The following is a 17,648-nucleotide window of genomic DNA, read 5'->3' on the forward strand; positions in this document are numbered from 1 at the left end:
TGGCCTAATATCTTTCTTATATTTGTGAGTTATTACAAAAGTTTAAAAAAATAGTTGTTTGTAGAATACCTCGTGCTTACAATTCACATGCAGATACCTCATAATTTCTGTAGAATCACCCAAAAATATATATGGTTTTAAATTTTAATAATTGTTTTATTTTAAAATATTATTATTATTATTATTAATAAATATTTCTTTATTTTTTTTTTTTAATTTTAAAAAGAGAATAAAGAATTTTGTTATGGTGATTCTAGTGCCAAAGCTGAAGAAACCATTTTAGCAATGAGGAAGACGATAGACAGTGGCCAGTCCAGCTGAGAATGGCTAGTGCCGACTGTAAACAACCAGCAAGTTCAAGACTTGAACTTCTTCTCTGATATTCTGACCCACCCACCCACCCACCAAGTAATGTTTTCTTTTTTTTTTTTTTTTGTTTACACTACTCCACTCTACTTTTTTTTTTAAAAAAAAAATATTGTTAGTATATAAACTGGACATCGCAATCGGAATGTGTTTATCTTTCTATCTGTCTGAATAGAATAATAAAGAAAGAGAGGGAAAAAGAGATGGGTCAGCTTCTTCTTCAGAATTCACTCCAAGAGCTTCTCTTTTGTGGAAAATTTAACCGCCCAAAGGTGCACAACTACAGGCCATGTTGGTTTGTCGACGGGTGTGTTCAATCTATGCGATCTTTCACATGTCGCAGTCTTCATTATTCCATTCAAGGTCTTTTCCTTTCCCCCTTTTCCTTTTTTTTATATAATTTATGTGTTTTGTATTTGAATTTCAAAGTTACTTGGCAGGAAGTTGGAAGTTGGCTAATCATTTTGAAGACCCAATTACTCATAATAATGTAACAATTTTCTTCAAGTATTAAAATGTTTTTTTATTTTTGGGCTTGTGGTTGGAGTTTGGACTGTGAATTTCATATCAGAACTGGGTTTTGCTCTCAGGTCTTTGATTGTAGTGAAGGAGAGTCAGACACCTTACCTTACGTTCAAACTCTTAGAAAATTTCCAAAGCAAGAGCTTCTTAGAAAGGCTGTATTGGTTAGGTTTGATTCTACCATTTTGCTTCAAGAAGAGGCTGATCATATAGCTCAATCACCCTCCAATGCACTCTTAACTATTAGGTATTTACTTGAAGCTGGAGCTAAAGTCATTCTAGTTAGTGATTGGAGTGTGCGAAATAACTTAAAGCTCTTTGATTCAGAGTCCATTGCAGGTGAAGTTTTGAGAAGAATGTCTTTGTTATGCGTTTTCTTTTCTAATCTCCTGTTATTGCTGTTTTGGTTCACATATACAAGAAAGTTAGTAAGTGTATACAATTCGGGAGTAGTATTACCTGAGCAAAGTTTTACAGTTCATGGACAGTAGAAGTAGCTAGCATTAAAACATAGTTCAATGCTATTTATATTTCAGATATCTTGTCATCTAGGCTGCAATATAAAGTTGTTCCTGTACGGCACATTTCTCCTGTGAGACTACCAGAGATGGAAAGCTCTGAGAGAGCAGATATTTTTCTTCTAGATAATCTATCAGAGTTTAAATTGGAAGTTGCTAACTGCCCAAAGTTTGCTGAAGAACTGTCACTGGGAATTGATGTTTTTGTTAACGATTCCTTTTCCCATTCTCATAAAATTCTTGCATCAACTGTTGGTGTTACACGCTTCTGCGATGTGTGTGTAGCTGGTTTTCAATTTGAAGAGAGCCTAAAGCAGCTTAGAAATGTGAAGGGAACCAAAAAAAGAGAACCTTATATGGCAATTGTAGGTTGCTATATGTGCCAATTTGTTTTATAATTTCTTGTTTTTTCTATCCAATTTGTCACATTGGCTAATTTTTCTCTTCTCTAAGTGAGCTTATAATAATCTTCCACTTGCTTTTTATTATGCTGTTTTCATCTGTAGATTGGAGGGGGCAATTTTCTTGATAAAGCCTCTGCATTGCAATTTTTGGCTTCCAGATGTGAAGCATTGATCTTTGTTGGAATGATGTCTATTCAAATCATGCATGTCCTGGGCCTATCAGTTCCTTTAAATCTGGTGGAACATGGGGCACTTAAAGAATCTTTAGATGTAGTCCAGTTCGCACAAAGTAGAAATGTACAAATTGTGTATCCCAAAGATTTTTTGTGCAAGAATGTTCAACTTCCAAATCAATTAGAGATATTTCCTTCTCATCGTGTTTTGGATGGTAAGATTGCACTTCACAGTTCTTTCCTTCAATGCATTTTTCTTGCCCTGAATCTTTTACATCATCATCATTATTATTATTATGTTTAATTTAATGAGATGCACATATAAGCACTTGCCCCTCAAGAAAATCACACACACTCACCCTCCAACTACTCGGGATTTGGGCTAGCCTCAACTCACTTTTCGTTAAAAATGCTCGAGGAATGACTAGTCATATAATTTTATCCCTGACCTGATTCTGCTGGTTGTGCACCTTTTTATTATTATCATTATTATTATATTTGGTCAATTTATCCTGATATTCAGAATAATGTGATATTTTATTTCCTATGCTAGGATGGGTACCTGTTGATATTGGACCTGTAACATTGGATGAAATAAAGTCCTTGCTTACAAAATGCAAGGTAAATTAAAACTATTTTCACGTAGCACTTTAATGTGGGAAACCACTTTTTCATTACAAATACTATTTTAAAATCGAATTGACATATCAAAACTCCAAGGACATAATATGAAGCAGTAAATATATCACCCACCATACGGTAGTTTACTTGCTTACTCTTTATTTCTTTTCTCTCTCAATGCTCGTGCAGAGAAGATTGGCTGATGCGGTGTTCTTCTATAAAAAAATAGCTCTTCTAAATGCATCTAGGACAGCTGACTAAGACTAGGAGCCTTATAAAGTAAACTATCAAGCATACAACAAAAACTGAAAGCAGTTTAGCACATCCCGATAAATAGTCTTCTTTATATTTATGCACAAATTGTATTATTACCGCCTATAACTACGAGAGTTTTATGAATCGTAACAAGATAACTTTATTATTGCTGAAAACATTTGAGCTTTATCCTGAATGTTGAAATGATTGCTTCTTATTTGAGCTTTATTATTATTTTTATTATGATTATTATTATTTATTAGGCTGTTCTTTCCTTTTTTTCATTTGTGGTTTCTATTGCAAAAAAGCTCGTCATAAGAAAATCAAAATGCAAATTTCTTTTGTACTGATAATTCCTTGCACTCCTACAGAAAAAATCAAAAGTGTAAAATATTGAAGTTTGTAGTGACCTGTCTTCTGTTCTTCCTGTTACTACTATGTTGAGGACTTTCTTTACTGATTGTTCGATAAATTCACTTTACACATTGTTCTTGCTGATATTTTGTTGATAATCATATGTAAATATATGCTCGTAATGTCAGAAAACTATGTGGATTGGTCCAGTGAAATTTCACAAGAGCAGCTGTATAAGTGGAGCATCTAAACTAGCTCAAATTCTTACTCAACTTAGTCAAAATGAATGTGATGTAACTGTTGTTGGGAATATTGCATGTGAAGCACTAATGAAGGAACCAAATCCTGTCTCTGTTTGCAATATGATATACAAAGCTTCAGTTGTATGGGAATATCTAAAAGGAAGAAAGCTTCCAGGGGTTCTGGCCTTAGATAGGGTATGGTTTGTCTTCTTGATCTGTTTCCTGAATAACATCTACAACTCATGTAAACCAAACCATGACTGTGAGTTATTGTATGACCGAAACTTTTTCGAAATTTGTGTCTTATATCTAAGGTTAGGGGTAGCATTGCCTATGGCTAGGGACATAAGGTTAATATACTTAAATTATATCATTTTATTCTAATGTATAAAAGTTCATAAAGGTCCACTTTCAAAGTATTGGTCGTTATTTTCAAATCTCAACACAATTTCTTGGTGCAGGCATATCCATTTGATACCGATTGGAATTCTGTGTTTGTTGATCCATCTAAGCCTTTGGTAGTTGATATTGGAAGTGGTACGGTTACCCTAGCCCACCCCCATTTTTTTTCATACTCCTACCTATTGCTTAATTTTCTTATTGCTTAGTGAGTGTAATTGAAGGTCAAATAGAAAAGAAATGAAGAGTAGGCATTCTTCTCAAAGTTAGCAAGTATAGATAAAAATGATTTCACCCGAGTAGGACTATAAAAGAATGAGATGGATTTTCAATATTTCTGAATGAAATATTCCTAGTTACATTTTGCTTTATTAGGCTGAAATTGCTATTCTTTTTTCCTCCATTAACTTTCAGATAGTGAATGACAGGCAATGGAATTTTTCTTCTGGGAATGGCCAATCGAAGGAAAGATTTGAACTTTCTTGGGTTAGAGATCAACGAAAAGGTTATTTTCCTTTCAAATTTTCACCCTGGATCAGTGAATCCTATGTTCTTAGTCTTCACTGTATAACAATTGCTTTTGCACTCTTCTTTCAGCTCGTCAGACGTTGTTTGGATTCCATTAATAGACTTCCGATGAAAAATGGGTATGTACTTAACTTTAGAACCTGTAGGAGTTATGGCATTACTGTTGATTTGTTGGTCTAACAAGTTCAACCATTTAGCTTTTAGAAGATGGTTAAAACTAAACGAAATTATCAACCATTAAGCTTTACAAATTCACGTTTCTTTTTCCTATTAAAGAATCAATTCTCATCAGTTGTTTTGAATGTGTACAGATTTTGACTTGTATTCATCTTAATTTCTCTTAACCAGTGAATCTAATCAGTGTTTTCTTTCTGAACCGTGTTGATGAAAGCTGAATCTTTTATCTGGCCTTTGTGTGTTGCCATTGTCTACATCAGGTACTTCATTGCGACGAATGCAACATCGACTTTCCGTTCTATTGTTTCTAGCTATCCTGGAGAGTTGTTTCTTGTGTCAGTACAGGTTGAGAATAAGCTTATTAGCTATTGTCATTATAAAAATTCACTTCTAGAAAAGGCTCAAATGGAGTTCCAACTGTTGAATTGTAAAATTATAGATAGTAAAGTTATTGCTATTTCATCATAATAAGCAAATATAGGATACAGTGAATGCATCCCAGTCAATTGCTTCAAACTCAAACAAAGTCAATTTTAGTTTCTCGTAGTGTCATTATTACTCTTGCACTACCATGATGGTTTTTTTTTCCAATAAAATTGATAGTATAGTCAAATAATGTTCAAAATAGTAATTTCTTACAAGTGATTATCTAAAATCTTATTTTTACCAAATAGTTAATTGTGAAATTTTAAGTTGAGGTTGGAAATACATATTCATCTATCATTTAACATTTTTGACATACAATTATGAATTATGATAAAAAGTTGAGGAGAGCATATGTACTCCCCGAGCATGATCTGGCTCCTGTCAATGAATATGAAATATTATATGGATCTGTAACTCAAGTAGGACCTCCTTTCTTTCTCAATGTAGTGCCCAAATCCTGATTTCAACAATCCAGAACATAGATGGAGAATGGTACAGAGGTCATTGGTAGAAGCTATAGTGGAACTCCTTGTACCAAATGGGAAGGTAATATTACTTTTGGAATCCACATTGGCAAAAAAAAATTATTCATGTGACACCTAAAGAAACTCAATTTTAGGACCTCATTTTCCATGGTTTTTAGTGTTGAAATTTCACAATCGAATCCATGTTAAATATATGGTATTGATTTGTTCTTTATGTTTCTCATTTCTTTCACCTTTATTTGGGGATAAATTTTTGTATTTTCCAGGTCTTTTTGCAATCTGACATAGAAGCTGTTTCACTGAGAATGAAAGAAGAGTTTCTGAAATATGGCAAAGGTAGACTAGTTGTGCATGAAGGAGGCAATGCCATAACAAGTGAAGGGTGGCTCAAGGAGAATCCATTTGGAATTCGGTCAGATTGGGAACGACATGTCTTAGATCGCGGTGATCCTATGTACAGATTAATGCTATCTAAATTAACCAATGTTGAAATGTGAAGCTATTCTGAGGGTATGATGTGTGAAACCATCATCACCATATGTGTAGTGATTGTCTGATTGATCATCTTGAATAGTTCATTTGTATGGCTAGGTGGTTAGCCAGTTTTGAATCACCACCCTTTGTTTTGAGACACTCTTTTTTCTGAGCTATATAGTAAAAAACATAATTTCCAACTGGGTTTCTCAATTTACATATAGTTTCAGCAACAATGTAGGGACAGTGCTTAGCAAATAGCTATGCTAAGAGGAATTTTAAGAGAATGCTCAACTAAGCCTTTTGACTTCTGCAATTCAATATACATACAGGTGTGATAATACAACTGATTTCTAGAAATATAACAATTAACTAAAGCCAGCTAATATACAACCAAGACACAGCTGGAACCAAACTAATTCTGTTAGACTAAACTAACTCAAGAAACTAATTGGGCTCTATTTCCTCTATCCTAACACTCCCTTTAAATTGGAAGGAGCATCATCTACATTCAGCTTGAATTGAAGATAGAGGAATTGAGCTTCGCTTAACGGTTTGGTGATTGTATCAACAACCTATTATCGAGTTGGTACATATTGAACTTCAAGGAGCTAACCAGAAATCTTCTCTCGAATAAAATGAACATCGAGTTTGATATGCTTAGTACGTGCGTGGAACGCAGGATTAGAGGCCAAAGCTCAAGCACTTAAGTTGTCACACCATAAGATCAGAGATTGAGAACTGCCAAAGGAAATTTGTAATTCCTGAAACGAAAATTACAACTACAAAATCTCAGTGGCAGCTTGAACAAGTGCATGATATTCCAATTCTGTGCTAGAACGAGCAACAACATGTTGCTTTTTGGCACTCCAAGCAATGAGATTACCACCTAGAAGGATGCAGTTACCTGTAGTAGAACGACGATCATCCAAACAACTTGCCCAATCAACATCTACATAACCTTGAAGACCAAACTGTTAGAATATATTTTACTAGGACTTAGATTTACTAACAAGTATGTTTTTAACATCCTAAATATGAACTTCTAAAACGATGAAAAATAAACACAGTATGAGAAATCTTACATTGGTTGCAGCGGAATTAAAATGACTTCTTCCGCTCAGATCTCTAACCCTTGTATCCTTTCTGTAGCATAGTATAATCAAGATCTAAGCTTGACACTCCTTCAATTGTTTGGATTCTTCGCAGTCTTACACACTATGATTGAGGACTAACTTGCTATGGGTGGGCATGCACTCAATCACTAAGGCTCGATTTTTTTTTTTTTTTTTTTTTTCGAGAGTGATTTAAATCACTATGATAATCGTTGACGCAAAAAAAATTCCAGTCAACAAACTAATTGTCTAGCCAAAGATATACAAAGTCAGAATATGAGTCACTACAAACAAAACGACTTATATAAGACCAAGTTATCTCAAAAAATTAGACAAAATACCTTGAGACCACCTTCAAGAGGCATCCGATGTAAACAAACACCTTGACCAAAACTACTTACAAAATAAATAGATGTATAAATGTGGATTAACACACTATACAAAGATAATGTTTTGAATTTTTAAATTAAGGATAAAATTCAATTATTATTATAACAAGAAAAAACTTATCTTTGAAGCTTTTTTATTGTAATAGATAAGTCTTCCAAGGTAGAATTATACTAGCCAATATAACCTACAAACATATATAAGATTTAAGAGATTAATCAAACTAAATAAATCAAATCCCAATTAAAATTAAATATTTTTCAAAAAAAAAGTAATAAAACTCAATTGCCTTATAAATAAATGATAAGAAAATAATGATATAAAATGATAGAAAGAAATTCTTTCAAACTTATTCAATATAATAAAAAAGTAAGATTTAAAACTTATCTGTGAAAATCTACAATAACACTTTTTGAGGTTGAATCCATGCGCAAACGAGCTAACAATAAATTGCAAACTAGCCAAATAATATGGTACAAAATTATCAAAAAAAAAATGACACAAACTAGCCAAAAAAGGCACAAACTAATAAACATAAACTATAAACTATCCCCATATAAAACCAATCTAGATAATAAATAAATATATATTATTTTTAAAAGATAGGATAATTTATAGAAAAACCTTTAATAATATAAGGAAAATTTTAAAAAAATGTGCATAAAATATCCTAATATTTTATACCTAAACTAATACAATTCAAAATTAAAAATATATGACCACTTTATCAAAAATCCAAAAATACCCCTCTCATAACAATACCCCAACTCTCTCTCCTCCTCTATCTCTCTTGGTTCTCTCTCAACCGAACCCTTCACCGAATCAAAACCCCCCTCACCACCGCCTACAACGCCGACCCCTCACCACCGCCTACAACGTCGGCCCTCTCACAAATCAAAACCGACCACTTCTCACTGCCTACCGCCTACACCGCCGACCCCTTTCTCCACGACCACCGCAACCCACAGACCCAATGTCAAAGGTTAGTATTTTTGAATATGTGATTTCTGGGTTAGAAAATGCATTTTCTAGGCAGGCCCGATGCAGGTCTGATGCCAGGTCCGATGCAAAAAATTGAATATGGGTTGAAGACAAAGGCCCGATGGTCAGTCCGATGGGGCCCGATGGCCAGCCCGATGGTCAGTCCGATGACTGACCATCAAACTGGCCATCGGGCCCCATCGGGCCCTATATCGGGCCTTTGTCTTCAACCCAGATCTAATTTTTTTTCATCATGATGCATCGGGCCTGCATCAGGTTTGCCTGTAGAAAATGTATTTTCTAACCCATAAATCACAGATTCAAATCTAACCCTAAATCTAATCCAAAATGCACATATCAGACCCTAAATCTATCAATTAACAATATTTTAACCCTAAATCAACAAGAAAAGTATTCAAAAATACCATAGGAGGAAATCTTTGTTGGATATTATTTTACCAGGATCTTAGATCTACTCACAAGTATGTTGTTTGACACCCTAAATATGAACTTTCTAAAACGATAAAATAAACACATATAAAGTTAACAAAACCTTACATTGATGCAGCGGAATTAATGTCTCCTTCCACTCAGATCTCTAACCCTTGTATCCTTTCTGTAGCAGAGTATAATCAAGATCTGAGCTCGAATGTCCTTCTTCTTTGAGTTTGATCCTTCACACTCTTCCAATCTATGATTGAGTTACTCCTTACTGTGTGTGGGCACTTACTCTTTCACTAGGGTCACGAAATTTATGAAGAGAAAAGAGAGAAGTTGGTTTCGGCCTATAGAAGAAAATAGGGAAGGCTCAGTTTTTCTGAAGAGAGAAATTTCTGTCAGAAGATGTTATGAAAGCATGTAATTTGATTGTGTTGGGTTTTATGCCCTAAATAAAACTCTTTACAATCTGATTAGTTATCAATATAAGAAATTTGAAGTGATTGATGTTTGCATGAATTTTACATGTTAATGGTTTAATATGTTTAATATGTTTATTACATTCATACACACAAAATCAGTTAAATCCAAATCATATGTTTATTCACAATTACAGTATCGTCAACACAGTGGAATGTGATTGTGATCATATGAATCAAAAGTTTTGGTCCCTGTTTCATCAGTGTTATTGGATTTACACTGATGTGATAATCAGCGATGATGTGTACTTACACTTGGAGTAAGTGTTATGTTCTTTCCAGGACATTAGTAAAGTATACTAGTTTCGAATGTATGGAGTATACATTGGACTGGACCGATATTGCAACTAAGTTAAGATATTACAAAGTTACCGTTATACATATCTTTCCAAGTCAATATCAGTAGTTGATCTTAAGATTAAAAGAATCTAAATCCTGATATGCTTAGGCTCAACTCAGGAGTACTATTCATGTTCTTTGATTTATTAGTTAAGCCTACTTTTGGGTCAGGGTGATACGTATATTTTGGGAACATGATAGTATGATTGAGTGGGAGTGCTGAACATAAATATGGAATCTATAGCTTCTACTGGTGTATAGAAGTTAAGTGATGATTCCCTTCGAGCTTAGCAAATAGAAGTAAATGGATGAGCTCTTGTTTAACTGACTAATTATTAGATCACTAAACACCATTTACAGGTAGCTAAGTGTTTTAAGGGGCAAAATACATTGAGGGGTGAGAACGGTAAAGAAATCCCATCTCGATGTAAATCATCTATATAGAGGATCTTTAAATCACAATAAGATTATAACAATGGTTAAATGAGATAGTATATTGGTATCGTGAAACATACAATATGCTCTATATAAGTCTGAGAGTGCAATTCTAAGTTCTAAGAGTGGATTCAACGAAGAATTAATAAGTAGGAATTTACTTGGTAAATTTAGTTCACTTATTGGAAGCTCAGCATATAGATCCATGGTTCCCATTCTAGTTGAGAACATTCTGCTTGTAAGACTCATTAATTGATTCGTGATTGATCAATTATAATTCTAAAGTTAGACTATGTCTAATTTTATGAATTTTCACTAAGCAGGGGTGAAATTGTAAGGAAAAGAGTTTTCTAGGTTTATTTATTTATTAATGGACCTTATATGTCTAATTAATAATTAAATTAAATGACAATATTATTTAATAATCTTTATTATTTAATAATCTTTTTTAGTTATTAAATAATAGTTTTGGCATTTAAAAGGTTAGAATTGGAAAATTGGCATTTTTGAGAAAATAGAGATAAAATTTGATAAAATTGCAAAATCAAGTGAGGCCCATTAACACCATATGGCTGGCCACTTAATGATGATTTTTCAAATTATTATTTTCATTATTTTAATGCCAAATAATTCTAAACCTAGACCTAGTAGTTGCCTATAAATAGAAAGTGATGGCTCAGTCAAAACACAAGTTTTCAACAAGCCTTTCTGACAGAAATTTCTCTCTTCAGAAAACTGAGCCTTCCTCACTCTCTACCTTGGCCGAAATCTCTCTCTCTCTCTCTCTTTTCCCTTCATCTTTTTCGTGACCCTAGTGAAAGAGTAAGTGCCCACACACAGCAAGCAGTAACTCAATCATAGATTGGAAGACTGTGAAGGATCAAAGCTTGAAGAAGAAGGAGATTCGGGCTCAGATCTTGATTATACTCTGCTACAGAAAGGAATCAAGGGTTAGAGATCTGAGTGGAAGGAGACATTTATTCCGCTGCATCAATGTAAGGTTTTCTTAACTTTATATGTGTTTATTTTATCGTTTTAGAAAGTTCATATTTAGAATGTTTAATAAACATACTTGTGAGTAGATCTAAGATCCTGGTAAAATAATTCCCAACAACTGACCTCAGAGCCATGGTAATTGATTTACTTACATGAAATTTGGACTTTAAAACGATTGTTTGTATGTTCTTTGGATGGTATCATGTTGTATTGAGTGTTCTTTGATGATTGATTGATGTTTGTGAAATTTTCGTGAAAAATAATTGTGATTTCGTTTCTGGAATTATTTTTATTGGATAGTATGGAAAAAATTAAGCAAGTTAGCCTTTTACAGAACACAATTTGGATTTTATTTGAATTAGTTATGAGTTTTTGAAGATTTGACAAAATCGGGGCTGTGCTGATATTTTCCTGCGATCGCAGAACTGTCCGTACAGTTTCGAATTTTTCCTTTTTCTTCAATTTTTCATACTTTTTCATGGGATTAACTTCCAATTTTTTTTGTATGGTTTTGTATATATACTATTACTATTCCTAATTCAATTCTAATTATCATTTTGAATTAATTTAATATTTTTTAATTTTAATTCAAGATATTAGTGTAATTTGAATTCGAATAGAATTAGTATTTATCTTCTTGCTTAAATATCTATCTTATTTTTAAATTTGATGATATCTTTTTTTTTTTTAAATTTAAGGTCAGATTTTATAAGATATTTATAAAATCTTTTAAGATATTTTAAAATATCTTATCTTTTAAGATATTTTTTAATAATATCTTATCTTTTAAGATTTTTTTTAAATCAAATCTTTTTAGATATTTTGACCTTATTTAAATTTAAATAAGATATTTATAATCATGTAATTTTAAATAGATATAAGATATTTTGCTAACTTTTAAATTTTGTTATTTTATTTATTTAAATTAAATTTAAAAATCTGAAAAGATATTTCATTTATCTTTTCTATTTTTTATTTAATTTTATTTTTAAAATAACATTTAATTTTTAAAAGTAGTTAGCAAATTTTTTTTTTGAAATGATATTTAGGTTGGTTGAAACTTAATTTTTCAAAATAGTAGGTTTAATTTTAAATATTTTTTTTAAATAATTTCGAAATTTAAATTTATTTTTTATTTTATTTTCGAAATTAATTAAATTTTTTTTAAAATTTCTTTTTTTTTTTCGAAATTAATTAAAATATTTTTTTTAATTATTTATTTTTCGAAATTAATTATTTAAAATTAAATAAATCCTACTTCCAACTATCCAGCTAACCTTGTTGCAGGAGTATGTGGTTTTAACTTGTGTGTAAGTTTTTCAAAACCTATTATTACTTGATTGCAAATAGCCATGGTTACCTTTTGCCAGATCTAATGATTTGATGGCTCCCTTGGTCAAGTTAATAATTTGTAACAGGTAAATTTTACAATCTTCTTTCATCTGTGTATGACCTAGCAACATGATAGGATCCATCCAAAGTGTGTCTGTGTGAGCCTATATGTTTATTTTGTTTTAATATAGATGCATATAGGTTGTTGCTAAATAAAATGTCACACCATGAAAGATTTTATTTAGGTCCATTTAGTTATTGGACCTATTCAATTAATAACAGTTATTTATTTTAAGGTTAAATTCATCTCTTTTGGGCCTCGTGTGAGAGTTGGGAGCCATAGAAGTGGGTACGACATACTGAACCCAGCACCCCCTCACATGAACTACCCCAATTGTGAAGGCCCATTTGCCTGATTTGAATAACTGTACTAGGTTAATTATATTAGTTTGACCTAATAAAATTGAATTAGCAACATAATTAACTTTTAAAATATATGAAATTTATTTTCATTTTAATATATTAAAGTTAATTTTAAGAAAAACACTTTTAGTTTAGATATTATTTCTAGACAAACTATTTGTATTTTTCTTGTATTTAATTAAATATAGAATTTTAACTAACTAAGATTCTTTCTGGAGCTTATTTAATTAAATATTCCTATTTAAGTTATAAATTAGTTGTATCAACTGATTTTTCTTATCTAACTTAAATTTGAATATTTGATTTAAATTTTAAATCAAGTTGAGGAATCCTAGGCATTAGTTATTAAAGATTCTTAAGATATTTTTTAAGTTAATATCTTTTCAAATATTAACTTGAAATGGAATATCTTAGATATTTTTTTGGTTAATATCTTTTCAAATATTAACTTTAAAAGATATCTTCAAATTAAGTGGTTACAACTTAATTTGTGATATTTAATTAAATCTAAATTTGAAATTATTTAAGTTTTAGATTTTTTATATATAACTTAAATTAGATATTTTTCAAATTTTGAAAAGATACTTAGTCAAATAAGATATTTTCTAGATAGTAATTTCTAGACTACTTATTATTTCTAATATTTAAATAGGAAAATTATACTTTGTGAAATTAATTATTTAAATAATTAATTTTGGTACAATTTTATTAAGTATATTTTTCCTAGTATTAAATAGAAATTAATAATTAAGCCTTCTCTACACTTAATTATTATTTCTTGAATTTAATACATTTAATTAAGTTGAAAAATCTAAATATCTAAGTTGATTTTCATCATGATACTTGAATATTTATTGATTTTTCATGACACTTGATTAAAATAGAAAATTATTTTTAGGTTGAAATTTAATTTTTCAACTTAAATTTAAATAATTTTCGATATATATATTTTTCTTTATTTTATTAATCAATTTCGAAATTTACATTTTATGCAATATTTTCGATTTTTTTTTTTTTTTGAAAAATAGATTGAGTTGTAAATTAATTATTTATTTTAATTAATTCTTGGACCAACTCAAGTCAATGATTTTTTCATTTAATTGATTAATTTAAAATAAATGAATTTAAAATATATATATATATCATTAGAAATTGAATTAACTAGTCAAAAGAAAATCTAGATAGGTAATATTTTTGTTTGAAGTATTTCTTTTCTATTTTTATTATTTTCGAAAATTGTATTTTTATATCTTTTAAATTTTCGAACCCAATAAATATATTCTCAAAGGAAATTTTTAAGTTGCTAATTATTTATTTAATTCAACTTAAATTAATTTCCTTAATATTTATATTTAAGATTATTACTAAGATGGAAATAATTAATTTTATTTCAATCACCATCTAAGTATAATTTTATAAATATTATATTAAATTCTTATTTTTTGAATTTTAATTCTTAATTTAGAATTTAATGAGATTTATTTATTAGAATAATAAAGAAAATACATTTTAAACAATGAGCTTTATAATTATTAAGATATTCGATCTCCATTGTGGGTTTTACACCGCGTTTGTTTTAGTGAGTAATCCTCCCTAATGGAGGAACGTTCATTAGCAATTTCGCACCGTTTAATCTCGCATGATAAGTGGTTTGTAAGTGTTTTATATGGTATAGATCACCCTAATGGTGGCGACCATATTTGACTTGCAAATTGCGAAACAATGGTAGAATAAAAGGTTGCTAGAATGTTTAACATTTTAGATGAGCTGACAACTCTATTCAATGGATGGTAGCTTTGACTCTCGCCTAAACGGGACACTGATATCAGTTTGTTGAAAACCTTGGAAATTATTTAGGATTGAATTTTTTAAGTATTTTCTCATATCATTCCTACTTGCTATGTGCTTATAATTTCTGAATTGTTTTTGTGTGTTAAACCATTATTAATTTTTATTTGTTGATTTCTATTATTTTGTAGTATCCTGTATTGTCAAAATGAATCCCATGTTATCACTGTTGACTGAAAACAAGCTGAATGGATCTAACTTTAATAAATGGAATGAGAACATTAATATTGCTCTCATAGGAGAAAGTGCCTTGTTTGTTTTAACTGAGCCGTCACCTGAAGTGCCTGGGGACAATGCAACCAAAGCTGTGAAAGAAAAGTATGAGCGTTGGCAGAAAGCAAATGACAAAGCTCTATACTTTATGCTTTCTTGCATGGTTGACACCCTCAAAGCTCGGTTTTCTAAACCGAGAAAAGGTCAAGTTATGACGAAGTTAAATGAGCTATTCGGTAAGGCATCGCTTCAGTCACGCTTTGACGCGACTAAGAAGTACATTAACGTACGGATGGAACCTCATCAAAACGTGCGTGACCATGTTCTCCTCATGTCCAGTTATTTCCAAGAAGCCCAGGATCATGGTGCTGAAATGGACAGTGCTACTCAAGTTAGTCTTATCTTGAATAGCCTGACTCCAGCATTTCTACCATATACATCAAATTATGTCATGAATAAGAAAGAAATTGACTTTCATGAATTAGTCAATGACCTTCAAACTTATGAAAATTTGATTGGAGGACCCAAGAAGAAAGGGAGTAAACCTCATCCTGGTAATGGTAATGGGACGATGAAACGTGAAGCAAATGTTGCCTCTGCTTCAAAGCCCAAATCGAAGAAGAAGTGGAAGAACACCAAGAAGCGAGCAAAAGCCATGAAAAAGGCTGCTCCTTCTGGTGATGTGTTGTGAAAATTATATACGCAAGTATACGCAGTCACACAAGTAATAAAGTGATAAGTAAGATCGTCTCCACAGGGATTGCAAACAAAGTTTGATATAAAATCAACTAATTACAACTTAAAATAAAAAGAAATAATATGTAAATGGTTGAGTAATGATTCAAAATTAAAATTGACAAGAATTAAACTTGCTAAAATTAAAACTACTGCTGCTAGAAAAATTGTTTGCAAGATAAAAAATATAATATGGCAAAAATGGCTTGAATAACTAATTCCTTCTAGTCAGTTTTTTTACAGTCAGTACAGCATTGGTTCAGCATTACTCTAGCATTCTGCACAGAGATAACAACAAATTCCTCTAGGCTTGTGAGAATTTTCCAACACTCACAACTTTAATTCTACCATTGAGCTCAATATATTCCTATATCAAACCAGTAAGCAGAACACCATTCAAACATTCATTTGGTAAGTTATGCAAGGTAAATGAAATATTCCTATTCCACTTACAAAGAAAAACCTAAATCTAGGTTTTCACTTGCTCCATTCAAGTTGAACTACTAGATCTAGCCCTTCCGGTACAAGATCAAGCTTAGCAAATTGTTATTCATGGCCAAGAAACAACAATCAATTAAAATGAAACTCACTTGAATGAACAAAGGCAAACAAATGCTAAAGTAAGCTTAAAATTTAATCATACCCAACTTAGAAGTTCATAGTCATTCAAGCCTCAAAAGTTTAGCTCATATTCAAATAAGAAGATAAAATCCAAGCTAAAAACACTTCATCCATGGCTGCTGCCCAAATTTACAATCTCAAGAAGTTTTTGATACTAAGTACAAACAACAATAAAAGAGAGTAAAGAAAGAAAACTAAAGAGAAGGGGTAAAAGAAAAGTCAAACACTAAGGCTTGGTCCCCTCTTCTTTCTTCTTTTTAGTACTCCCTGCTGTGAATTAAAATTTCTCTAGAAAAATTTCAGCTGCTCCAAGTACGAAAATTGATGAAGATGACTCTGGTGTACTTCCCTTTCCTTCTCTTTTTTGTTGTTGGGTTTTTAGGGTACAAACTTCATACCCCAAAATAGAAGCCCAAACTTTTTCACTTTGGCCCACTAGGGTTAGACCCCTTTCTTCCACGTCAGCTGGCTGGTGAAATTTGAGTGACTGGACCGAAGTTGCTGAGGTGGATAAGTGAAATTCGTATTTCTATGTCACTGCTAGGATGCTGAATTCACTTCAGCATTGCTTTAGTATTGCTTCAGCAATCAGCCCAGTTTCAGCTTGTGCTCCTTTTCTTCATTGCTTCTTTTTCTTTTTCCTATCAATTTAATTCCTCCTTTTTCAACAAAATAAGCACAGTTAATTGGAAAAACACACCCAACAATATCAATATTTACAAAACTTAAAGGTTAGATTACTAAATAGAAAATAACACTAAAACTAATTAAAATTAAGCAAAATAAACACATTTTCACTACTCTCCTCACAATACTTTAGTTTAAAAGCATAAAAATTAACTCTATACCATAGAGTTATCACACCCCAAACTTAGAGTATTGCTCGTCCTCGTGTAATGAAAAACAAAAAGAACTAAACAATAAAAACAGACAATGAAGCGACACTAACATGCTTGCAGCAGAGAAAATCTTGCTCTTTCACACTTGGTTTAGGGATGAAAATTGCTCTCAGAATTAGATGAAATGGAGGTGTAATTGGCAGTAGTGAATATGCCTTGAACTTGTGTGTGTCAACAGAATTTTGCATGCTATCTATGTCCTTAAAACTTACCAAGAGTAATTCGATCAAATAAGTGTGCAAATACTTCCCACCAACAACTTGAATTTCTATAACAACCACCTTTGATCCTCAAGTTTAAAGGTTTGCTTTCATAAGTTGAATTAGTGCAATCCTCTCCACTAATGTAGCTTAGCTTTACAACTTAGATCAAAAGGACTTGACTAGGCTTGAATGTTAGGCTTGGGTTAGGGTATGGTATAGGATGTATTTAAGCTAGCTCAACACCTAACCACTTCACTTGT

The 17,648-nt window shown here is 31.5% G+C and overlaps 1 protein-coding gene across 10 annotated transcripts; it reads left to right on the forward strand.

The window, feature by feature from the left end:
* The first annotated feature begins 219 nt into the window (after window positions 1-219).
* LOC115711248 (uncharacterized) lies at window positions 220-6,144 on the forward strand. 10 transcript variants are annotated; one of them, XM_030639580.2, is made up of 14 exons: window positions 244-408; window positions 542-729; window positions 807-856; window positions 957-1,227; window positions 1,425-1,771; window positions 1,913-2,198; window positions 2,537-2,604; window positions 3,402-3,650; window positions 3,917-3,992; window positions 4,283-4,359; window positions 4,452-4,501; window positions 4,820-4,904; window positions 5,433-5,531; window positions 5,737-6,144. In XM_030639580.2, the coding sequence occupies exons 2-14, from the start codon at window positions 570-572 to the stop codon at window positions 5,965-5,967; spliced, it is 2,049 nt and encodes a 682-aa protein (XP_030495440.2). In that variant the 5' UTR covers window positions 244-408; window positions 542-569; the 3' UTR covers window positions 5,968-6,144. The 10 variants fall into 10 exon arrangements, 7 of the variants coding, with proteins under 7 accessions (XP_030495439.2, XP_030495441.2, XP_030495444.2 ...); XR_009686798.1 differs by lacking the exon at window positions 4,820-4,904 and adding an exon at window positions 4,694-4,819 and having other exon boundaries at window positions 220-729; window positions 5,737-5,777; XR_004010441.2 differs by lacking the exon at window positions 4,820-4,904 and adding an exon at window positions 4,731-4,819 and having other exon boundaries at window positions 220-729; window positions 5,737-5,777.
* The last annotated feature ends 11,504 nt before the right edge of the window (window positions 6,145-17,648 follow it).

This window comes from Cannabis sativa, chromosome 3, assembly GCF_029168945.1.
Source record: "Cannabis sativa cultivar Pink pepper isolate KNU-18-1 chromosome 3, ASM2916894v1, whole genome shotgun sequence".
Taxonomy (NCBI): domain Eukaryota; kingdom Viridiplantae; phylum Streptophyta; class Magnoliopsida; order Rosales; family Cannabaceae; genus Cannabis; species Cannabis sativa.